The sequence below is a fragment of the Typopeltis vanoorti genome, chromosome 2 (genome assembly GCF_054136105.1).
Source record: "Typopeltis vanoorti isolate ZY-2024b chromosome 2, IOZ_Tvanoo_1.0, whole genome shotgun sequence".
Lineage (NCBI taxonomy): Eukaryota > Metazoa > Arthropoda > Arachnida > Uropygi > Thelyphonidae > Typopeltis > Typopeltis vanoorti.
Window position 1 is genome coordinate 32014290 of NC_143550.1, and position 26149 is coordinate 32040438.

General features: G+C 37.8%; 1 protein-coding gene across 1 annotated transcript in view; it reads right to left on the minus strand.

Moving 5' to 3' along the window:
- LOC150108907 (muscle calcium channel subunit alpha-1-like) overlaps positions 1–26149 on the minus strand; it is a 1617925-nt gene that overhangs the window by 856058 nt on the left and 735718 nt on the right. The window contains exon 20 of the mRNA XM_090414483.1: positions 15463–15535. Within this exon, the coding sequence (XP_090270609.1) occupies positions 15463–15535 (73 nt within the window). The remainder of the gene's footprint in view (positions 1–15462; positions 15536–26149) is intronic.

Here is a 26149-nt window from a genome sequence, read left to right on the forward strand (position 1 = left end):
TATCCGTATGAGTTCAGTCGTGTGCAAGCACTAACTACCACAGATTATGATAACCGCATGACTTCCGCGCTAACATTTCTTACCCGAATGGAGGTTGACAATGACTGGCCTTGGAGAATATTGTGGGGTGATGAGGCTCATTTTTATCTGAATGGGTCGGTCAACACTCACAACTGCAGAATTTGGGCATCTGAACATCCCCAAGCGATCCAGCAAGTACCACTGCAGTCTCCAAAAGTAACCATGCGGCGTGGCTTCACAGCCGATTTCATAATAGGACCATACTTTTTTGAGCATATTACATAATACCCCTACAGGTCCTGTAACCTGCTCCATTACTGGAGAGATTTATCGACAAATGCTGGAAAATTTTGTTATTTCTGCATTGCAGCAAAGACAATGTTTGGACTCCATAATTTTTATGCAGGATGGAGCATGGTCACACATCGAACGTTCAGTACAGAGCCTTTTACACCAGCATTTCAGTAATGAGAGGGTTATCAGTCAGTTTTTTCCGGCGGCATGGTTGCCTCGATCCCCGGACATCGCTCCATGTGATTTTTGGCTGCGGGGGAGGGGATTTGAAAATCCGTTGTGTATGTAGCATTCCAAACTTGCATGTCTTGAAAGAGAACATAAAATCTGCTGTTATGAACATCCAATCTGACGGCTTATGCTTGGCTGTAGAGCATGTCGCACACCAGATGCAATTTGTTGTACACGAGAAAGATCAACACATTGAAAATTGTGTATGTGGTCCACGGGACCTCGATTCTGATGAATAAAACATTATTTCCTGTGAGTTCAATCACTACATTAATTTCTGTGTCTCTTGCAAGTTGTTGTTTTAGTTTAATTATTCTTATTCTAATTATCATTGTAATGTGCCACATATACAGCTGAAATGAGTGACGCAGCTGTTGCATACACCATCGAAATGTTATTATTCCATTTTATCTGCCTTTAATGTAATTATATGCTGGTTTTCGGCTCCACCAGCGCCAAAATTTCCCCTGTCAGCGACTTTTGGTACTAAATCTTTTTTTTGCGGAAATCATCTCCTCATGCCTTCAAAAGTCTCAATATAAAATTTGCTCTCATTCCGTTTATTGGTTTTAGCTACAGATGCCTCCAAAGAGGGGAAAGTTATTTTATGGCCACCCTGTATGTATGTATATATATATATATATATATATATATATATATATATATATATATATATATATATATATATATATATATATAAGGGGGACCAGAAAGTAATCAATTAATCGGTCATTTTTAGCTGACTGTTTTTTCTTAAATTACACATAAATTATTAAATTTGATTTTTATTTATCTATTAGCATTACTTTTCTATTTAAAAAATCTGTTTTTTTTAATTTTAGATTATTTTTATTAATATGGCGGACTTTAAAGTTGAAGAGCACCATTTACATCATTGTATGCTGTTTTTGTTTCACCAAGGAAAAAATGCTACTGAGGCTACCAAAATCATTTGCTCAACTTATGGAGATGTATTGAAGGTTAACAAATATCAGTGATGGTTTAGGAGATTTGCAGAAAAAAATTTTGATCTCTCTGATCATCCTTGATCTGGAAGACCTCTTACTCTAGATGACGATGCTCTTAAGACTCTCGTTAAAACAGATCCAAAACAAACAATACAAGAATTAGCAGAGAAATTTAATTCATCATGGTCAACTGTCCAAGAGCACTTAAATAAGAGTGGCAAGGTTCTTAAACAGGGTGTATGGGTACCGCATGAACTGTTAGAAAACAATAAAGCACAGAGACGGGCAATTTGCAATTCATTGTTGACCAGACAATAAAATGACCCCTTTTTGGAACGAGTCGTAACTGGTGACGAAAAATGGGTGCTGTATAAGAATAATAAACACAAAAAATAGTGGCTTTCTCCAAATCGAACTCCAATTCCAACACCTAAAGATGGACTTCATCCACAAAAGGTTCTGTTGTGCGTTTGGTGGGATATTCATGGAATTATTCATTACGAACTCATGGAACAAGGTAAGACTATCACAGCAGCCATCTACTGTGAACAATTAGAGTGACTACATCAAGCATTGTTAATCACACGTCCTGTGCTTGTCAATCGAAAAGGGGTAATTTTGCAGCAAGATAATGCAAAACCACATTCCACAAGAATGACTCGAGAAAAAACTAGGCAGTTAGGATGGGAACTTCTACCACATCCTCTATATTCGCTGAATATTACCCCTAGTGACTATCACTTATTCGGGGTCCTTAGAACACAGCATAAGAAATAAAACCTTCCATTCGCAAGATGATGTCCAAAGGAGTTTGATATCATTTTTTGCCTCCAAAGAAAAAACTTTTTTCAAAAAAGGAATTCTAAATTTAGTAGATGATTGAAATAAGGTTATAATTAACGATGGCGATTATAGAATTGAATAATGTTAATTTCTTTAATAAAATTTATATATTAAAAATGTAGTTCAAAATATCGATTACTTTCCAGTCCCCCTTATATATAGTATAGTATAGTATATTAGAATATATGTCTCGGAAATATGAAAACAACACATAAGCAATTGTTCTGATTTCATTATAGATATTTTTATAGGATCAAGCAAGTAAACATCCTTATAACTGATAAGGTAATATCACATGAAAAACATCAGTGGTTTTTTAGGTATAATATTTGAAAAATTAGCAGTGATATTAGCTGATATGATTTACCAGCATATAGAAAAAGGGCCAACTGTGAAGTTATTATTATTATTATTATTACGTGACACCTCCAAGGAGTCTAAAGACACCTAGGGAAGGCACCCACTCTACACCTCTCCATCTCCGCCACTCAAATCCATCAACTACAGCAAATCACATCATCTACACCAACAGCATCTACTGACCACCACCACCACTAGTATTTTCAAAGACAATGACAAACATCCATGCCCACGGCAGGATTAAAACCCACAGCCTTTTGATTGGAGAGCAGATATGCTAACTGCTCAGCCAACCAAGCTGGCTAAGTTTGCTCTTCATTTTAAAAAAATTTCTAATAATTGGTTCTTGTGAGATGATTTCACGATTCCTTCATCACTCCTCTTGTGGTGGAAAAAACAAAGGATCTTCAGAATTCAATAAAGCGCTTATTGTGGGTTCCAGTATGGCTGATCCACAATTTTGAAACCAGTAGAGCTGACTGGTTTCTTAAAAGGTAACATATCCCAGGTGTTTAATCAGTTAAAAAATAAACCAAATTGCTTGTCTAAGAGGTGTAACCGTTTTTCTACGACAGTCTGTCATGAACACATTGCCATCATCTGGGAAGGCTTATACAGACAATCAGAACTTCTTATGTACAGCAATTGACTGAAGCATTTATGAATGCTGTTCCCAATCCATATCTCACCAAACTATATGCAGGTAATTGAAGAGGATTGAAATTGGCAATCATATAGCTATACAGAAAATAGTGATTTCAGATCCAGGAGTAAAGAGTGGTTATTAAACCTACACAACACTTGCCTCAGAACTCTAAAGGATACCAACTATCTGGAGGCATGCTAAAGTGGTGGCCTTTCTGAAAGCAGGAACTCCAACTGAAGCAAAAAACTACAGACTTATATCACTACTCAGCAATCTCTTTAAACTCTATGAACGATTAATTTTGAATAGGCTACATCACATTGCTGAGAAGGCTGGCAAATAGACCAGGCAAATCCTGTACATCACAAATTCTCAACCTCACTCAATATATAAAAAATGGTTATGAGCAAAAACTAACCACAGGAGCGGTCTTTGTAGACCTAACTGCAGCATATGATACCATAAATCATCTCACATTCAGAAATAAAATATACAGAATAACTAGAGGCTATTGCCTTGTCCATCTATAACCAATAGTTTGGACATCTACTATTTTCCAATCACTCTTGGAAAACAGATGCTTTTTTGTGGACCTGTGGGGTAGGAAGAGCTGCTGGCATCTCCCCCAAAAAATGGCCTCCCTCCAGGGAAGTGTGTTATCACCATTAGTTTTCAACATCTACGTCTATGATCTCCCCATCTTTCCAGGAACTAGAAATTTTATCCATGCTGATGACCTTGCCATAGCTACTCAATCAAAAAATTTCAAGTCCATCGAAACTACTCTATCACTTGCCTTAAATAGTCTAACCACATATTATAGCAGTAATCAATTAAAACCAGACCTCTTGAAAACCAAGACTGGCCTTTTCCACCTTAACAATAAGGAAGCCAACAGGTAGCTACATATTTCTTGGGAAGGCTCTAATATAGAACATTCCTGGAACCCAATCTACCTCAGTGTGAATCTTGATTGCACTCTTTCATATAAAACACACATAGAAAAAACAAAGGCAAAAGTGAAGAAACAATATACTAAGAAAGCTTACCTCCTCCAAACAGGATTGCAGACCCTACATACTGAGATCTTCTGCTTTTGACCATTTGCTATTCTTTTCGAGATCTTGCAGATTTTCCAGATCTTATCCAGATCTTGCCATTATGAAAAACTTGACCCATCATTGAATGAAATATGCTGCTTAATTACAGGATGCCTGAAACCAACACCACTAAGAGACCTGTATACTTTGGCTGGTATTGCATCCCATTCAATTCAAAGATCTGCATTCTCAGCTGACCAAAGAAGCAGACAAATGAATGATGAATGCCACCCACTATTCGGTTAGACTACAGTGCCCCAAAGACTAAGATCCTCACATTGCTTCCTAGCAAATGTTGACCACCTAAAAACCCTCCAGAGACAAGACTTCAACAGCAGCTTGCAGTATACCCTGAGAATAATACTGGTATTCCAACAGCCGAACATCTTCCTACATGGTGCCCACTTGGAATGGAATACTTGGAAAAGCCTCAACAAATTGAATGACAGGACACTGCAAACAAAACCTCATAAAATGGGGCTACCTCACTGGACCAGATAACTGTGAGTGTGGGACAACCCAGTCCATGGAACACCTTTCTTGTCCCCCCTTCTTCAATCACTTTGCACAAAAGAAGACCTTATATCCTGCACAGAAAGAGTAGTTGATTGCGCAAAATACTGGAGGAACATCTGACCATATTTATTGTATATAATTTATGTATAGTTTCACCTCAAGGGCTCACTTTAGTGAGTACATGGCAAACCCAAGGTACCAGATGCTAGACCATGCCTTGCTTCATGTAATATACATCTGTTATATTATTCTGTCGATTGGTCCCACCCCCTCTTTCTTTGCTTCTTTCTCCTCTCCTTGTTCCTTCCCCCTGATGCTATTAGAGTATTTGAGGGCTAGGGGTGAATCTTTCCTATCTTGCTAAGTCATTTCGTCTTATGCAGCCACCGAAGGAGCCTGGCAAGCTAGCCTCAATAGGTGCCAGTCCCAAGCCCGGATAAATGGCGAGGGTTGATGTCAGGAAGGCATCTGGTCGTAAAACTTCACTGCCAGCTCTAGCTATGATATGAGTCAAAGAGAAAAATGATATAAGGGTGTACCCCTTAAGCGACACGCGGCCACAGTGCCCTACAGTGACGAGAAGTGGATGAGGTCTACCGCATCAAGGGCAGGTGCGGTTAAAGAAGCGAGCCCAGCCGGTGGAGAGGATGTTACGAGTGGGAACACTGAATGTTGGAAGCATGATTGGAAGGGGAAGAGAGGTGGCAGAGAAGAAGAGGAAGTTGGACATTTTATGTCCAACTTCCTTCCAACAACAACATTTTATGTCCAACAAAGGAAGAAATGGTGTAGGAATTGTGGTGTGTCGCAGAATGAAGGACGAAGTACTGGAAGTGAGTAGAAGGAACGACAGGATCATGCGAATGAAATTGGGTCTTGGAGAAGAGCAGGTGGTCGTATTATGTGTATATGCCCCGCAAGTTGGCTGTACAGCAGATGAGAAAGATGAGTTCTGAAATGTCTTAGATGAAGAAATGAGGGAACTGGAAGAAAACAAGATGGTGGTTGTCGGAGGAGACTTGAACGGACACATAGAGAGACAGAATAGAGACTGTGGAAGGGTGCATGGTGGCCACAGAGTGGGAATGATGAACCAGGAAGGAGAGAGGGTTGTGGACTTTGCAGTAGCGTTTGATCTGGCAATTGTGAACTCGTTTTTATACAAGAGGGAAGAACATTTGATAACATTTAGAAGTGGTAACAACAGTTCACAAATTGACTACATTTTGACTAGAAGAAAACATCTTAAGGTTGTGACAAATTGTAAAGTAATTCCAACAGATCAAGTGGCACAGCAACAATAATATCGAAGATAAGAACCTCTGGAAGCCATGGGATGAAGACAATTAAGTGGTTTCGCTTAAAAGAAGAGAGTGTGAGGAATCGTTTTAGGGAGAGGGAGTTAGAGAGAATTTCAGATGGACTGGAAAGTGTACAAGATTGGTAGAAACATAATTCAAAAGTAATCCTGAGCTGTGCAATCGAGGTGCTTGGTGAGACATCTGGAAAGATTAGAGAGAAGAAGGAGGGTTGGTGGTGGAATAATAATGTACAAGTGGCAGTGACAGCTAAGAGGAAGACAAAGCAGAAGTGGGATGAGTCAAGAGTGGAAGAGGATAGAGAGGTGTACAGAGAGAGAGAGAAAGCAAGAAGCCAAGAGAGTTGTGGCACAGGCGAAGGCCATGGCATATCAAGATCTGTATGATCAATCAGAAACAAAGGAAGGACAGAGAAAAATTTACCAACTAGCAAAATGTAGAAATAAAGCAGCAAAGGATATCTTACATGTGAGGCAGATCAAAGATGCTGAAGGAAGAGTATTATGGAGAGATGTGGACATAAGAAACAGAAGGAGAATATACTTTGAGGGACTTTTGAATGAGGAAAATGCAAGGACTCACAGAGAAGATGGGCACCCTTCTGAGGGGATGGTGCAGAACATCAGTAGAGTGGAAGTGACGGAGGCCATGAAGAGGATGAGGAATGGAAAATCGGTGGGCCCTGACAGGATTCCAGTGGAGGGATGGAAGGCACTGGGGGAAGAGGGAATTGACCTGCTGTGGGACCTGTTCATGAAAGTTTGCCAACAGGAAAATATACCCGAGGAATGGAGGGAGAGTACTCTTGTCCCCATCTACAAGGGTAAAGGGGATGCACAAGACTGTAAAAACTACAGAGGAATAAAGTTGATGTCCCACACAATGAAAATCCTAGAAAGGGTTCTTGATGGAAGATTGAGGAAGGAGGTGAAGATTGCAAAGGAACAATTTTGCTTCATGCCTGGTAGATCAACAACAGATGCTATCTTTGGGTTACGGCAGATGATGAAAAAGTTTCGAGAGAAACAACGGGAGCTACATCTGGCATTTATTGATCTGGAGAAAGCATATGATAGAGTGCCAAGGCAAGAAGTCTGGAGGTGTCTGAGGGAGAAGAAGTTCCGGAGAAATGTGAAGACAAGTGTTCGGACCTGTCTGGGACAGACAGAAAGTTTTCAAGTAACAGTTGGCTTGCATCAAGGGTGAGCATTAAGTCCATTTCTGTTTAACATTGTGATGGAGGTGGTGACGGAGGAGGTGAGAGAAGATGCGCCTTGGACAATGTTATATGCAGATGACATCTTGCTGTGTGCAGATTCAAGAGAAGAAGCGGGAACTAAACTGGAAAGATGGAAAAAAGTACTGGAAGAGAGAGAGGTATGAGACTGAGCAGAAGTAAGACAGAGTATATGTGTTGCAGAGTGGGCAGCGGCCAGGAGACAGATCTGGAGCTGGAAGGAAATGTCATCAAGAAGGTGAGAGACTTTAGATACTTAGGTTCAATAGTGGAAGAAGATGGAGGAGCTGAGAAGGAAGTGGGATGCAGGATACAAGCGGGTTGGAGGAACTGGAGGGAGATGGCTGGAGTGTTATGCGATAAGAGGGTGCCGATCAATCTGAAAGGCAAAATCTATAGGACAGTAGTGAGGCCAGCTATGACGTATGCTATAGAAAACTGTGGCCCTGAGGAAAAATAACATTAGCAGGATGGAAGTAGCAGAGATGAGAATGCTTAGGTGGATGTGCGGTGTGACCAGAAAGGATCGTCTGAGAAGTGACTATGTGAGGGGAACAGTGAAAGTTACGAACTTAGGAGCGAAGATACAGGAGGCAAGGTTGAGATGGTTTGGTCATGTGATGAGGAGGGAGGATGAATAAGGGAAGAAGGGTCATGCAGATGGATTTGCAAGGAAGGAGGAAGCGTGGGCGGCCAAAGAAGAGATGGGGGGAGTTGGTAGAAGAGGACTTGAGGATGAAGAACTTGGATGTGGTGACAGCCCAAGACAGGAGGATGTGGAGGAGACTCATCATCAACAGTGACCCCACTTAAGTGGGAGAAGCTGCAGAAGAAGAAGAAGAAGAAGATAATTTATGTATAGTTTATTTTTTCTTTATATTTTACTTGTTATTCCCTGTATAATTCACCTACCATATTTAAGCTGTTCTCATTCGTAATGTATTTTTATTGTAAATAATGTTGTACCACTTACTTACTACCGAACTACTTGTGTTTGGATACGAAATAAAATAAGCAATTTACATTCCTTCATTCTCTCTCTTTCTCTCTCTCTAATCATGATTACATTATCCTGATATTGCCTCTGTCACTCATTTTTAAACCCCCTTCCAATGTTTCACATTACAATAAAATTGAAGTCACCAAATTTGAGCATAATAATCCATGTGTGGTCTGACAAATGCTTTATACAGAGGCACAATCACCTCATAATCCCTACTTTCCAATGTACTCCTCGTCATAACAGCAATTCACTTGTCATTCAAACATTTCCATTAGGTTAAGTCAAGTAAACAAGTTATATAATCTTATCAAAACTTGCGATGTGACCTCTTAACTTTAGTCCACTGTCAACCATCACTCTCATATCTTAAATGTCACCCACCTCCTTAATACATGTCACCCAAAAAAGTATATAAAGATCTACATGACCTTATTAATATGGAAATTAGAACCCCACTCATCTATTCAAGTTAAAGTCTAATCAAATTTTTACAAAGGGAATTAATATCAGCAACCCTTAAAATTCTCCCAAATTTTTCATCATCATTAGCAGCAAGCAACTGAAGATCACTGTACAGTCTACATGATATATCATTAATAAATAAGTTAAACAGCAGAGGCCTAAGAACAGAACTCTACATATGAACCCAATACTAGCCCATAATACACAGTTTTGCTAGTAATATTTAGAGAGAGTCTACATAATATAGCATTAATATATCATTCTTCAGTCTATCTAACCAATTTATTATGATAAAGAATACGACTGTAAATGAATCTCTCCTATTCAACATATTTGTCAACTTATTACACTTCACAAACCTCTGCTGACCATTATAAAGAATCCTATGTCCATTAATCCAATGCTATATTCTATTCCTAAAATGGTACCTTTCATATTAGAATGGTACTATTCTGCCGTCTTTTCACTTAAGAATTTCACACTGCAAAACTTTCATCATACACTAGTGTCCAAAGGCTAAAGATGAAGTACATTTTTACCTGTATATGAAAAAATTTTTAAGACTACTCCACCTCGAACTGCGATGCAGCTCTCATAACATCCTACCATGCTTAGCACCAAGTGATTCAATATTTCTTGAGTCAAAGTGACCCACTCCTTCAGAGCAAGAATAATGCTTTGTTTGTTTTGTGCATCCTTATAACTGATAAAGTAAGAAGGGGCCATCCCTAGAAGTTGCAAAAAGAAGTTATGAGCAAGAGAGTAAGGGTGATTCTATGCATTGATTGTGGTTAAACCATTGAATGCATTGCCCAATATAGTGCTGAGGGTATGAAAACTTATGGAAACAACTACAATGCTAGAATAAAACCAAAATAAAAAGTCAGGGTTTGCTAGAAACTGAGTGGGCTGAATGTGTGCCATCCAAATTTTTGGGATTTTTATGTCACCATTATTGTTAAGGAAGGAAATTTCGAGCAGCAATGCATCTCCCTACTGTATCCCAAATATATGTTCTATGGGGTTGAGACCTGGAGAGAATTCTAACCATATGATTCAATTACTATTCTCAGTCTCCAGAAGTATCTCCACAGCTCATATACGATGTGCCATGCCGTTGTCATCCATAAAAATGAATTGAATTCTTCATCTGCAGCACTAAAGAACTATTGAACATGACATTGAAGAACTTCATTGCAATATTGTTCACTAGTCACAGTCCCTTTTTCAGGACTTGTAGCTCGGTGCATCCAGTAACCATAATGCCTCCCCACATCATGACCAAAGTGCTGCCGTATCTATCACTATAAAGAACATTCTCTTAATGGTAAGCAGTACCATTTTCACCCCAGATCAAATATGGTCTAGAATTGGAAAAAAGACTAAAATGACTCTCATCTGTAAAGAGTACATTTGCCCATTGATGTCCTTTCCTTCATGCTTACACAGTGATCAAAATACAAATCGAATCCGTAGCCTTTTGGTTGGAGAGAGAATATGCTAACTACTCGACCAACCAGGCCGAGTGGTTAGTGTTAAGAGCTTGTTCATTACAGCAAATTGTTATAGCTCTGTTTTTGAGAGTGTTTTGTGAAGGGTGATGATATGAGTTAGCATGTATATATTGGCCCGTATGTGTAGGTTTGCAGTAAACAGTGAAGGTAAACACTGTAGCCCATTGATGTCTTGTCTAATTTTTATGGACACAACATCACTGAAAACATGGTCTATGATGAGCTATGAATAATGGGATGCAGAATACAGACTTTGAGCATATAATCTTACTTGTTATAAATGACTTTCCACAGTTTGTCGAGATATCTGTATACCTGTGCTTAAATGGAGCTGACTTGCAAACTGACCTGCCATTGTGCACTGATTATGTTTTGCGGTTAAAACCAAAAATCTTAGCAAATCTGACCTCTTAGCAAATTGTCTTGAATACATTCCATTGTTTGAAATGCTGCATAGAGCCTGGATACAAAGCTATATGAGATTCCAAACTCTCTAACAATATTAGTAATTCTGTGGCCTTCTTTAAGCTTTCCAATGATTCTTCTCTGCATGAAATCACTTAGATGATGTCTTTGAGACATTACAAGATATTCAAGTTTGCAATGTTATTCCTTCATGAAAAGAGCTTCCTTCAAATGCAATTTGCTTAGTGCAGTCTTTTGCCTTTTATCCTATTGAGTACTACCACATAACCCCTTTGCAAAATTCGAAAATTTAAATGTGTGCTCGCTTTCTACTCAAAATCATCAGCTATGCAAATTGCAATAAGCTGATTTGTTTGAATTTGCGATTGTAGTCTTCAGAAATAGTGTGTTCATCTTCAGTTTTGGAACTAGCATATAACCAGGTTAAGGGGACAAGTAATCTTTTTGCACATTCCTTAAAAATATGTGGTGATATGGCATCCATTTCTCTAGCCTTGTTAACATCTAACCCAATACTTCAAAAACCTCAACTCTTTCACTTCTAATTCCCCTGTTATTTGGCTTGCTTTTATATGTTGCACAGCGTCATTTACACCAATGTATGCTGATAAAGTGCTTATGCTTACTAAATGATTTCAATGCATCTTTTGTCATGCTAACACAGTTACTTTAACTATTCACCAGTGCCATTCTTCCATAATTATCATTCTTCCTCTTAATTCCCACATCGGGAATGAATTCTTCAGCTATATGACAGGTGAATTCAGTATTTTGCTGAACACTCTGTTCTGTTCCCTGATCTGTAGTATCATTTCACTAATATGGGAGTGATGAATGGAACATACTACCAGAATAAAGAGTTTAAGGTTCAATATTGCTGCCCTGGTTGGCTGAGTGGTTAGTGTATCTGCTCTCCAGCCATAAGCCTACAGGTTTAAATCCCACTGTGGGCATGGATGTTTGTGATTGTCTGTGAAAATGGTGGTGGTGGACAGTAGATGGCATTGGTGTAGGTGGTGCGGTTGGTGGATGAGGTTGAGTGGTGGAGATGGAGAGTTGTAGAATGGGTGCCTTCCATTGATGAGTCTTGGATAATAATAATAAAAATATGATATGCTGTTAGTTAAATGGACCTCTCAGGATGAATCTGTTGATTTAATGGAAGATGCTATAATAATATTGCTACTAATAATACAATTAGGAAAATTACATTAGAAAATATAAAGCAGGTAACATTTCAGTTATGGTAATATGAGATGGATGTGGGAAACAATATATCGTAATAAAGAAATTCAAGTTTTGGTACATGATGTGAAGATGAAAGTGGTTAAATGATGATGAAGTACTTGTTGATCAGGAGTATTTGAAGGATGGCTGTGGTGGAAGACACATGAGGATCATCAGTTTGGGTGTATCATGGCATTAGAAGATATTTTATATGAATGATCTGATCCATATACACAACTGGTAAGAGTGATTACATGCCTGAGTGTGAGCAGGAAGACAAGAGTTCTGAAGGAGAAAGAAATTTATGTGAAAGGACAAGGTAGGTGTTTAGAACAGATTTATGAATTAGCTTGATGCCAGCCTGGTTGGCGAGAGCAGATATGCTAACCAGAGATGGTTAGCATATCTGCTCTCCAGCCAAAAGGCTGTGGGTTCGAATCCCACCATGGGCATAGAGGTTTGCGATTGTCTGTGAAAATAGTGGTAGTGGTTGGCAGTGGTTTGCTCCTGAAGTGGCTTTAAACTGGACTGAAGTCAATCACTTAGGAAGATGACTTCATCGTTTGGGTAGTTGGACTGCAGATAGTCAAGCTTCAGTGACAGAAACTTGAAGAGCTCAGACTGATTTTTAGAATTTTAAGAGTTGTAGAGGCAGCAGATGAATATGACGAAGTGGAAAAAGGAAATCATTAGTCAGGGAATGTCAAGAGAGGAGTCCAGGTGTAAATTCCTAGAGTCTGTGCATCAGTCTGAACAAATTAATTGTAATCTGAAGCAATAAGATATACAGTAGTTGTTGAGGTTGATACATGAGGTTCCACAGCTTTAATATGGTCGTTTAAAATGATGGATTGGCTATACTACATAATCTAAAAGGCTTAGTCACAAGGTTGAGTCATTGAGTTCTCATCATAACAATTTTTAAAAACTGAAATAAAATTTAATATGAAAAGTATGAAGAAATTATGTTACTGGAAAAGTTAATACAAACAGAGGAAAGGTATTGCCAAGAGCAAATTTTTACTTTTTCAACAAATACTTCAAAAATCATGGAATGTAATAAGGAAATTTAAGTTTTGTTTATTTCAATAAAAACATAAAATAACAAGAGGGGGAGGGAATGTTCAAAATTCGAAATCTGCATAGTATAAGCATAATTTCATAGATTGCAAATCAGCAGTTATAGTGGAAAGACACACACAGGATGATGAATAAGTTTGATGTTCAAGACAGGACTGTTTCATATTTCCACTGTGGTCTACAATATGTATGTGTTTATAATATATATCTATAGTAATCTGATATGAAAATACCAGCAGAAAAGACTAAAACTGTGAAATAATTATCGATATAACTGATATTTGCAATAGTTGAGGTATTAAATAAGCAATTCCTCATGGTATTACATTTTGTGTGAACTCTTAAGGAGCTTGAATATAGCATATGGTAACAGAAGTACTGATTTCAAGTGAGTGATATGAGAGGTACGGAAAGTATATGAAACATTGAGCATTAAGTCAACATGATGTTAATAAGTAAGCAGACTAGATGATGTATCATAGTATGTCTTTATAGAATGTTTCATATAGTTAAACAGCAGCCTTGGTAGACCTGTTTAGAATTTTGTAAACAGGGTGAATCCCATCTTTCACTTCATGGGGGGGGGGGGGTTTGAGGCTATGAATTAAAAGTCATTCTGTATTGGGAGATGTGATTAATGCATGGGAAAGGTTGGTGAGAGCTAGAATCCAAATTTGGGTATTTAATAGTAGTATTCTCCATGTCATGGAGTTTGTTAAAGGGAGGTCATGTTTTAATAATTTACTGATGTACTATAACAAAGTAAAAAATGTAGCAGAAAAAGGAGACAATAGCACATTTCAGTTTTGCAAAAGGCCTTTGATAGATTTACACATGACAGGTTAGTAACTAAATTGGAATGCATGGGATTAAATAACAAATTAGTGATTTGGACAGCCAAACTGGCTATCAGATAGATGTCAGTAAGTTTGTATAGGCAGTGGTATCCCAAAAGAAGAACGTTACTAGTAATATGCCACAGGAGCCTGTGTTTGAACCATTACTGTTTAAACTATAAGATAATGATATTATGATAGGCTTAACTGGAAATTTTCAGATGAAGAAAAGTAGGGAAGAGCTATGAGAAGTAGAGCGATTTGTTCTGAATATTACCAATGGTAAGGTTGTTAATATCTGGTAGGCAGGAAAGTGATCCAGAATACACAGTTGGTGGGGAAATTTTGAAGGAGATATAGCTGAGAGATCTGGGTGTGGTGGTGATCATGAACATGAAATTTAGCAGTTGCAAAGCTAAAATTTGAGGCATCACACGATTATGGCAATGAGGAGGAAGACCTTAATATGCAGAACTAAAAAAATTATGACTTTTTTATAATCTCTTAATCAAATGACATATGGATTACTGTGCACAGATCCAGTTACTTGATTTTCAAGGTAATGAAGATATGTTGGAGAAGATAAAAAAAAAAAAAACACTAAGGAAGTGACAGTCTCTGGGATATAAGATATGAAGACAGACTAAGAGAATCCCATTTGCAGAGCATTGTGAATTGAAGGAGAGGGGGGGGATGTATAATTGAGACATATATGTTGGTGAGGGGGGTCGTTTGTAACCAGACTAACTGTGGAGCTAATTTGTAACCAGACTAATTCTCTCCTTACATTTTTGTAAATGTAAGGAGAGAGGGTAAAACAAGGGGCCATCCTTGAAAGAAGGGTGTGAGCAAGTGAGTAGCAAACAAGTTTTTTGCATGGAAAGTGGCTGATAAGTGGAATGAATTTGCCTGAGCATGTGGTGAGTGCAGAAACAACGAAAGAATTGAAGCCACAATTTGATGAGCGTGATAGTAGGAACTCCCACAATGTCTTCTGATTCATTGGAGGACTGATGATGAGAATAATAACAATAAAAACAACAACAATAATAACAAGAAGGTACAGCAATGATGAGATATAGAATCTGCTGAGAAGATAAGAACAAAACAGTTCTTTTTTTGTCCTTACTGTTAATGTTAGCAGAGGAATTATGCCATCTCTGGATGGTGTTGAAATATGTTCTTAAATTTCACTTCATTTCCATAGAGATCTTAATCTATCTAAAAATGCTTATTTATTTGTAATCAAAAATGGGGAGAGAAAAGTAGATACTTGCAGGTATAGTTAGTATGAAATAAATATATATACACAACTTTTAGGTTACATATTCTATAAAATAAGAAAACAAAACAGAATAAAAATGGAACATTTTCCCCACTATTAGAAATATCCTTTTCGGGGTCATTTTTTTCTTCTGATGCCATATCTTCCACTTTAATCTGGACTTGAGCCTGAAAAACAAGAAAAAAAATTAATACTTGTAAAAACTTGTAAACACACTAGTAGCAATATCACAAGTGCAACTAAGAAAACTATCTACCTAGGAAGGGAGTCAACATAAAATCATAACTGTCACTAAAGTATAACATATTACTGATATTACACTTTATCAAGTGCCATGCAAGTAATTATTACACAACACATATATTTGACAATTAAACAAGTACTGTAGTACACAACTGTACCTTTTTTATAACTAAGCAAAATTTACTCCATGCATAGATAGAAAAAATGAAAAACAACACAGAAATCCAACTCTTTTGTCATGATATACCTATTATAACTGGGGAAAAAAAATCCAGGTCTAAATTTTCCAGCTACAAATAATTCATTTGTGTGCATGTGGGAGGGAGATACATATATTATTATTATTATCCAAGACCACATGGAGTCAGAGATTCATCTAGGAGTCCTTTTATCATATACACAGCTCATCGACCATGCCTTAAACACACTCAAATTCTCTGCAGACACCAAACTCTCAGGCAAGGCATTCCAATCATTCAGAACTTTACATGCAAAAAACCTGCTTCTCACTTCCCTGCTCACACCCTCTTTATACAGTTTCCAGGAATGACCTCTGGTTCTCCCCTGATCTCCCACTGTTTTCTGTAGAACCTCTCCAACATTTATCCTATAACAACCCTTACTAACTTGTAGGTTCCTATCATATCTTCCCTCCTTATCCACCAGACTCTGTAAATTACATCTTCTCAATCTATCTTCACATTCTTAATATTCTACATATCAGAGGTCAGAAACTACCTTAGTCAGTCACCTCTGAACCCTATCCAACATCTCTTTGTCCTTAAGAAAACCAGGTGACGAAATATGGGCACAATAGTCCATCTGTGGCCCAATCAAAGCCCTATACAATGGAACAAGAATTTCCTACAAGTCACTGTCCTCTGCGTCATTCCCAGAAGTCTTTATGTTGTCTTCAATTTCAGATCATTATCCACTATCACCTCAAGATCTCTTATTTCCTCCACCTCCGACAGTATATCCTCACCAAGCATAAATTCTACATCCCATCTTTGTTTCCCAAATTTTAAAACTTTACATTTTGCAACATTGAATTTGCATCCCAATTCCTGTGCCCAATCACTCAATTTATTCAAGTCTTCTTGTAAGGCCACAACATCTTCTCTACTCTTCATGGTTTGTCCCAACTTTGCATCATCTGCAAACAACTGAATATCTCAATCCAAATCTTCGTAAATATCATTAATATATAAGTTAAACAGTAATGGTCCTAAAACAGACCCCTGAGGCACACTGCTAGTGACTTTCCTTTTCCTGGATGTTGTTCCCCACTTACAACTTGCTGATACCTATCAGATAGCCAGTCTCCAATCCAATGCACCAATCTAATATCCAAACCCATCTGCTCTAGTTGGATTATCAAGTTATCATGCAGTAATCTATCAAAAGTCTTTGCAATATCTAAGTATACTACTGTATATCACTCTCCTCTGTCCAAGGAAGCCATCACTGTATTGTAATAAGTAAGTATATTGCTAAAACATGGCCTCCCTTTACCAAATCCATGCTGTCCATCAAAGATAATACCACTGTTTTCAACCCAATTCTGGATCCTAGTTCTCACAAGCTTCTCCAACAACTTAACCACAACACCTGACACACAGATATGCCTATAGTTTGATGCTTGAGTTCGATTCACCTCCTTTATGAAGTGGCACAATCTTGCCCTCTTTCCACTCCTTAGGAACTTGACTGAGTGCAAGACTCGTATTAAAAAAATATGTCAAGGCAAGTGTCAACTCTCTGGCACATTCCTTCAGAATAAGTGGTGATATATTATCAAGTCCCATAGCCTTATTTACATCTAGTTTACTCAACTCCCCAAACACCTCTTGCTCACTTACAGTCAGTCTCTCCTCCCCATCACCAACTGCTCTCAATCTCTCCATGAAGTCACATTAGCAAGATTGAAAGACCTTCATGAACAGCTCATTAAGTATCTCCACTACATCTTCTGTAACAGCTGTCCTTATACAATTTTCTCCAATCAATGTCATCCTTCCATAATCATTCTTTCTTTCGCTGACTACATATCAAAAGAACTCCTTAGGATTCTTTTTAGCTTCATCAGCTAACTACTGTTCATATTTCACTTTTGCTACCCTTACCAACAAGGGTAGCAAAAGTTTCGCCTGGTCTTTGTAATCCTCATGGAATTGGTTATCACCCCTTCTCTTATGCTGCCTCCAGAATGCACTTTTTCTATGTACTGCATGCTTAATCTCTCTATTCATCCATTTCACACCTACCTCATCTAACCTTCTGACCCTTGGAATACATTTAGACATTGCTTCTACTAGATAGTTCTTGAAAATCCCCCAAGCTGCAATGATCACTTTTCCAGCTAATTCCTCATTCCATGCCACACCAGAATGCTGTCTCCTGAACTCTTTATAATCATCCCTACTACCCCCCCCTTGTAGTTCCACATATACCCTTTTCTTACAGAGGTCTTCACATTGCTAGCAATCACACAGGTAATCACCTCATGGTCACTCTCACCAATTGGTGGGTGATTGGATACCCATTTATAATTACGTCCTCTGATGAGATGATCAAAACCAAGACCCTCACTTTCTGCTTATTCCCTTTCATTTCCCTTTCTGCTTATTCATTTTGAACCCTCTTCAAGTCCAACTGTTTCCTCTAGCTCCCAGGTCATCCCATTCCTTTCCTGTCTACACTTGCATTCACATAGGAGAATATATATATATATATATATATATATATATATATATATATATATATATATATATATATATATATATATATATATATATATTTGGTTGTGTTTTTCAGCATATAAATTCCTTAACTGAACAAGGGTAATAGTGAAAAAGATGTGGACTGCAAAGTTTGGTATATAGAAGTGATACTATCCGATCTCCGATCAATAGCATCATTAACAAACCTGCATCGAAAACCACAACTTTGTGACAGAAGGTGTCTCTGTCAAAATATTTATCACACAGAACCTCACTTAAACTCATTCACAATACATTAGTTGTTGACTGGAAAGCAAACTTTAAACTCATCAGTTGCTCTCCACTTGAAAAAAAAAAAAAAGTGGCTCCCACTGATCAGACCTTAATCAAGGTCTCATCAAACCAGTTTGGAGAGTGGCCATTCCCATTATGCATAGCATTTTACACATCCAAAAGGGTGTGTGCTTTGCATTATGGGATACATACTAAGGGAGGTGATGTGAAGTCATTAGCCTCTAAATACAAGTAACTCAGACCTGAATATACGAGATATGACAATTTAATTCCTTTAACGGTCGTGTAGTGACGCCCTGCCTAATCATGTTTGTACATCTTTTAACTAATGCATGCACAAACCTCAAGCCGATAGAGCCATTTGCTAGTTGGCTATTGCAAAAACAATAGAGATATGCATGTAAACTTTGGCATAAAAATGTGTGAATGAAATTTGGAGTGGAGTGTTAACATCAAATTTTGTGTGAAATCAACAAAACTACTACTGAAATGTTGGAGCTGTCAAAAATGGCATATGGTGTGGATGCTCTGAAAAAGTCAAGTGTCTTTGAGTGGCATAAGAGATTCAAAGTTAGGCAAGAAGATGTGAACGATGATCCCAGAAGTGGGCAGCCCAAAACAAAAATGATGGATGCAAATGTGAACAGAGTGCGAGATTTATTAGGGTCTGAGAGACGATTAAGTGTGCGATTAATGGCTGATGAATTGCAAATGAATTGAGAAACAGTCAGGGTAATTTTAACTAAAGCATTGGGTATGCGAAAGATTTCTTTGAAGTTTGTGCCTAGGATCTTGATGGACAAACAGAAGCAGCAGCAGGTTCTGGCCAAAAAATCGATTACCGAATTAAGCCATCCTGTTTATTCACCCGACAGCTCCCTGTGATTTCTGGCTGTTTCCAAAATTAAAGACTGCACTAAAAGGATGAAGATTTTCTGACATCGCTGATATCCAGCGTAGTGTGATAAAAGAACTCAAGAGTATTCTGGAAAAAGAGTTCCAGGCATGTTCTCAAAAATATGAACCCCAGTGTATAAATGCACAAGGGGACCACTTCGAAGGTGACAATAGCCACTATGTATAGTTCTGAACATAGGTTTTTTTACAGGTGCATTCTGGGAATTAAATTGTCACACTTTCGTATTTCACTTGCAAAATACTGTCTCTGCTTTCTTGGGCAAAAGATTAAAATCACGTCTTGGTATCTTCATTCCACTTCACTAACATGATGTCTAAAACCATATGCTGTAACTTAAATACCAGCTTATAATATGGCAATACATGCCTTTTCCCTCATAAACTGCTCTTGTTATTATAGAAGGTAGTCAGATTACAAAAACAAGAATGCCCCTTAATGAATTCATGCTGATTCTAACAGATAATATGATGTATATGATCTCACCATTTCTCCAAAATCTTAGCAACTACAGAAGAAATACTGGTCTATAGTTTGACACTTCTATTCAGTACCATTGACAGGGTGTAGCATAGAGGAAGCCTGCCTCACGGCGCGGCTTAATAAGGGCTCTCGTTCAGCCATATTGCAATAGATGCCGTCACTACGCTAACAATTCCTGTTAACGTAGCAAGTCCGGAAAGAAGTTTTTACAAGCTTAAACTGATTAAAAATTATTTGCGAACAGCAATGACCCAAGAAAGATTGATTGTTCTAGCAACTATATTGATAGAGACAGACATAGCTTATAATTTAAATTTAGAAGAGCTAATAAACAGTTTTATTGTGCAATATTCCCGTAGAGCAAACATTTAATTAATATTATGTAATCGTTTTGCATTAATGTTTCTCTTGTAATAAAAACAAAATAGCGATTGGAGATTTTCTTATATTTTTGTCTTATGGTCCATCAGGGGTGATATTTAATTGTTTGCCTCAGGGCGTGATCTAATCTGGCAACGACCCTGCTTCTATTCTACCACACCTTATACTATGGCTCCATCTCACCCTCCTTCCACTCCTTGGGGTACCATTCCCATAGCTAGATGCTCATTGACAAGCCAAATCAATGGAACTATCAGTTACTCAGCACATTCTCTTAAAACCTATAGTAAGATTCCAACAATTCCAATGCCTTATTGACATCCAAAGCACTTAGTAAATTAGTATCTGAAACGCACTCTCCTCTTGAACTTCCGAATTTTGAACTCTCCTCATTCCTCTAGTAATAAAATCTACTCTTCCATGAAATAGACTAATAAAGTGATCACTACACAACTCCACTGCATCACCCACTCTACTCCCATATTTGTCTAATAATGTAATTCTTTCACAATAATTTTTCCTCCTACTAGCCCCATAGCAAAAAAAAAAATCATTTGGATTTTCCTTGAATCTCAGGGCCAATCTCTTCTGATCTTCAAGTCTGCATTTCTTATTACACTATCCCAGCCTGAGTCATACTTTCCTCATGCAACTACCCTCCACCCTCTCCTTATACTTTTTCCTTAACCTGTTTCTCATCTGCAGTTCACATTTGATTTCGGCAGTCATTCACTTTAATACCAAACTGTGTTCTCTTTTTCACTTGTGGTATACAACTGCTAATAATTATTTTTTTACAAGTTCCTGGGCACTAGTGATATCTCTCCTTTTCAAGTCTTCCATCCATGCAATTTCCCCAAACAAATTTCTATGATTATTATAGTCAACTAATTTATAATTCCACATAAATTCCTTTTTCTTTGATACTTCTGAATGTCTATTCATTCTCCAAATCAAGACTACCTAGTCATTCCCAACCAGGGGCATTGATGACCTCTCAATTACAATCAGATCCTCAGATTCTAAGACTAAATGCAAAACTTTTGAGCCTCATGTTCCTTCTACTATATGTTGTGTAAGACATTCATCCATCAACAATTCCAGAAGAGAGAGAGAGAGAGAGAGAGAGAGAGAGAGAGAGAGAGAGTGTGTGTGTGTGTGTGTGTGTGTGTGTGTGTGTGTGTGTGTGTGTGTGTGTGTGTGTGTGTGTGTGTGTGTGTGTGTGTGTGTGAATAATTGCCATGAAAAATAAAAACTATATTCAAATTATTTTACATATATATATTTTTTTAGTATAGAAGACTAAATAAAATATTTAAAATTTCTTAGTGTCATAAAGTACTAGTATTGGAGGAAAAGGTAAAGACTGGTATTCCAGCTGCAGATGGCAATTAGCTTATGCTGATTTACATCATTATTATAGCATTCACATAATTTTATTATCATTTTCTTTAATATAATATAATTACTCAAGAGTGCATAATAAACTAGCTCCGTAAACGATAACAGCGTACAACATACTTTTCCTATGCAGGAAAAGTGGAGTCACTTTCAAAATACACATGTATTCAATAACTGAAACACCTTATCTTCTGAATTAATTCAGATAAAATGTGTGTGTGTGTATATATATATATATATATAATATCTGAATAGGTGTCTGAGTGCGCAGAAAAATTGTGAACGGTTCGCAGAATAAATATTCTTAAATATGGTGCCCTTTCTCCCTAAACCACCCTATCTAACTTTGTAAATATTAATATTACATCAACAGAACCTGTAGTACCTAATAAGAGAGAATATTTTTAAATTTTTAAGATGAAACAAAAATTAGGAAACTCACCTATCAATAAAATATTATTTTCACTGTATAAGAATAAAAATATTATGAAAATCAAATTAAAATCTAAAAAGAGAAATAGAGAAAAAAACAATATTTTGTGAATTTTATCTTGCACTGCATTTACTTTGCATATATTGGTGTCAATGCAATATCATTTTCATTTTCTAATGAATAACACTTTCAGCAAATTTTTTCCACAATGAATTTTCCCTGTGATGAATTGTCCGCCCGCAATGAATTGTTAGTGAACCCCTATGTCAACCTATTCAACACCCTTCAAGCAAAAAATCTAGTTCTAAATATCCTTATACAATTTCCAGGGTGACTCCTTATTCCCTATCTTCCTGCCATGTACTGAAACAAGTCTTCAGTATGAATTTTATAAAACACCATTAATAACTTATGTTTCTATCATATCCTCTCTTTTTTTCATCAACAACTGGTCTTTGAAATCCACCGACTGTCAATCTATTCTCATAGGGGGCATTCCACAGAATTGGGACAATTTTTGTTGCATGTCTCTGGATCCTCTTTACCAGTTCCTCCTTCCCATGGAATCCAAGTGACCAGATCTGCATGCAGTGGTCCTACTGAAGACTGATATGCTGGAAGAATAACCTTCCAAATCCTGCTTGTCAGTGCCCTGGCTTCAATTTCCTATGGTTCAGTTCTATCTACAAAGTACATAGCATAGCTTTGATCTCTTTATCTGAAAGTGTAGTATGACCTTATGCATAGCCATGTTAAACTAATGGCTATACTTTGCCCATGCCACTAGTCTATTTTATTCATCCTGCAAGATCTGTACAAAATTTTCATTCATTATTGCTTTTCATGTCTTTACATTATTTGGCAAATAACTGAATATTTTCCCTTAAATCATTTCCTATATCATTCCAATGTACAAATTAAACAGAAACAAACGAAGTACTGAGTCCCAAAAACACCACTAGTCACATGTCCTCTCCCAGAATCAACCCCCCCCCCCCCTTTACACTACTCTTTGATATCTTTCCATCAATTGCCTCCTTCTCCATTTCCTCCATTTCCTTGATCCAACTCAACTGTCATTTCATTATAAAGTAAACATATTACTGTATGTATCCTATTCCTGTCCAGCTGGTCCTGAATTCTGTCTTTTACCGAATACTAATCAAATGATACTGATAATGAGATATGTGATATAATGGTACAGATACTGATTAGTCTATAATTTGCTAATTCTGTCTTGGAGCCGCCTTCATGCAGTGGAACCAATTTTCTCTCTTTTCACTCCCTAGGCACCTTCCCAGGACTGAGGCTTAAAATAAACAGCTTGGTTAGAGGAGCAATGAATTATTGTGTACATTCTCATAAGACAGGCTGATATGTCATCTACTCCAACAGTTGTATTTGCATTAAGGTTCTGCAATATTGTTAGCATCTCCAATTCAGCCACCTCTATTCTCACAGCAGTCTCACATTGACTGCTGTGAGAATAGAGGATGGTACACCCCTTACAAAAATGATCACTCAGTAACTCAACTATTCTGTTTACTGCTGTTATCACTCTGCCATCAGCACTCATTAGAATAATCATTCAGTCATTTTTCATTTTACTCATTATATAGCAAGAAAACTTTTGGGATTTCCTTTGGCCTCATCACCTACTTTCTCTCAAAATTAACGTTGGCTTTCCTTACCCCACAGGTCACCTTTCTTGCTCAGCCTTGTGATACTTATGGGCATACTGATCAGTTTTTTTGTTTATATTCCTTCCACAACTTTTTTTCTTCTGCAACTCCTGCTTACTTATGCTGATCATTAACAGATGCTGATTAATCCTCCTGACTCTGGGTATTTTCCAAATTCTTATGCCAATGCAAGTGCACTAAGATGGCTGTCAGTTTGTCATAATCACCTGCATTGTAACTCTATATATACACCTTGTTAACAGAAATTTCTGCATGACTGGCAATCTCCCAGGTTAAGACCACATGATCACTTTCCCAAAGCAGAGGCCACCCTGCCTCTGCTTGTTTAATGATAAGTTTTCTGATGCTATCACTAGATCCATTAGTCTTGAACCTCAAGCCACCTCCATTTCTATCCTTCCCTATAACTTTTTCAATCCAGTTCTCATAGTTGAAGTGATCTAGTAATTATGAATCCTAAGCTCACTGTGCTAATTTGTCAATGCATGCCATCCCAATTCTCTCTGGTAGCCCCCCCCCCCCAACCAAGAGCAACAGTCAGCCTTTATCTATCAGATAGTTCTCAAATAAACTGCCTCTCATTCCTGTTTCCCTAATGGACTTCTACTCTTTTTGGCTTAATTCTTCTGTTCACCTTAGTAAAACCACTCCCCATTCTGCTCCCTCTATCCTCTCTTAAAACACTATACCGCATTCTATCCCTATTACTATATCATCTTGTCAACATGAATTTGTGAAGGGGAACTCTTGTTTTAGTAATATGCTAGCCTTTTATAATTACAATTACAATTACAAGAGCAGTAGATGAGGGAAAGGCATATACTGCCATTTTCTTGGATTTAGCGAAGGCATTTGAAAGGGTGCCACATGATAAGCTGATATTTAAGTTGCAGCACATGGGTTTGGATGTCAGGTTGGTCAAATGGATTCAGGATTGGCTGTCCGATGGGTATCAGAGAGTTGTGTATGATGGGGAAGTTTCAAGGAGGCGAAGGGTTACAAGGAGGGTTCCACAGGGCTCAGTACTGGGACCTATATTGTTTAACCTTTATATCAATGACATTGTCGATGGATTACAGGGGGATATTCAGTTGTTTGCAGATGATGTGAAGCTGGGAAGGATTATTAGTAATAGTGCAGATGTAGTAGCCCTACAAGAGGATTTGAATAAGCTAAACAGATGGCCAAATGAATGGGGGTGTCGTTTTGATGCAGCAAAATGTAAGGTCTTGAAGTTTGGGACAAATCAATGGGACGCTGCATACTCTATTGGAGGAGCTATACTGGAGGGAGTAGGGAGGGGGGACAAGAGATCTGGGGTTGATGAGTGATAGAAACCTGAAATTCAAGGGACATATTGCAAAGGTGGTGAAGGTAACAGAGGATTACTGTAATAATGAGAAGGACGCTGACCTGCAGAGATAAAAGAGTTATCATTGTATAAGACCATTGTATAAGACCATTCCATTGTATAAGACCATGATCAGACCACACTTAGATTATTGGTCTCAGATTGATTTGGTCCCCAGAATTTGAAGGGGATAAATTAATTGTGGAAAGGGTACAAAGGCGGATAACAAACACGGTTTCAGGACTGTACAATGTTGGTTATGAGGATTGGCTGAGGGAATGTGGAACTGCAGAGTTTTGTGTATAGAAGAAGGAGAGGTGATATGGTTGAGACTTTTAAACTGTTGAGAGGTTGGTTACAGGAGGGTTGATATTGGAGATTCTTTTGCTTGGGACCATCCCTGAAAGTTACAAAAGGAAACTGCAAGCAAGAGGGTGAGGAGTGGTTTCTTTGCATGGAGGGTGGTTGAGCTGTGGAATACACTGCCTGATAGAGTGGTGAGAGTGAGAACGGTCAATGAGTTTAAGGAGTGGTATGATAGACTTTGTGTTTCCTAGGAGGGACCTCCCATGATGAGTCTTGATAGACTTTGTGTTTCCTAGGAAAGACCTCCCACGATGAGTCTTTTGACTCCTTGGAGGCCTTAATAATAATAATAAGTTTTCATCAAACTGAATTAACCAATGTCATAAACTCCTGTCTCTTATTATGAATACTTCTGCCATTAGTATACATACACTGCAATATCCACCTCATTCCACATCTTCCCTCGCACTTTGTGTTGATTACCCCACTAAATTTAAGAACCTGGCGAGTTCAATATCATGTGATCAGTCTCTCATTCACTAGCTTC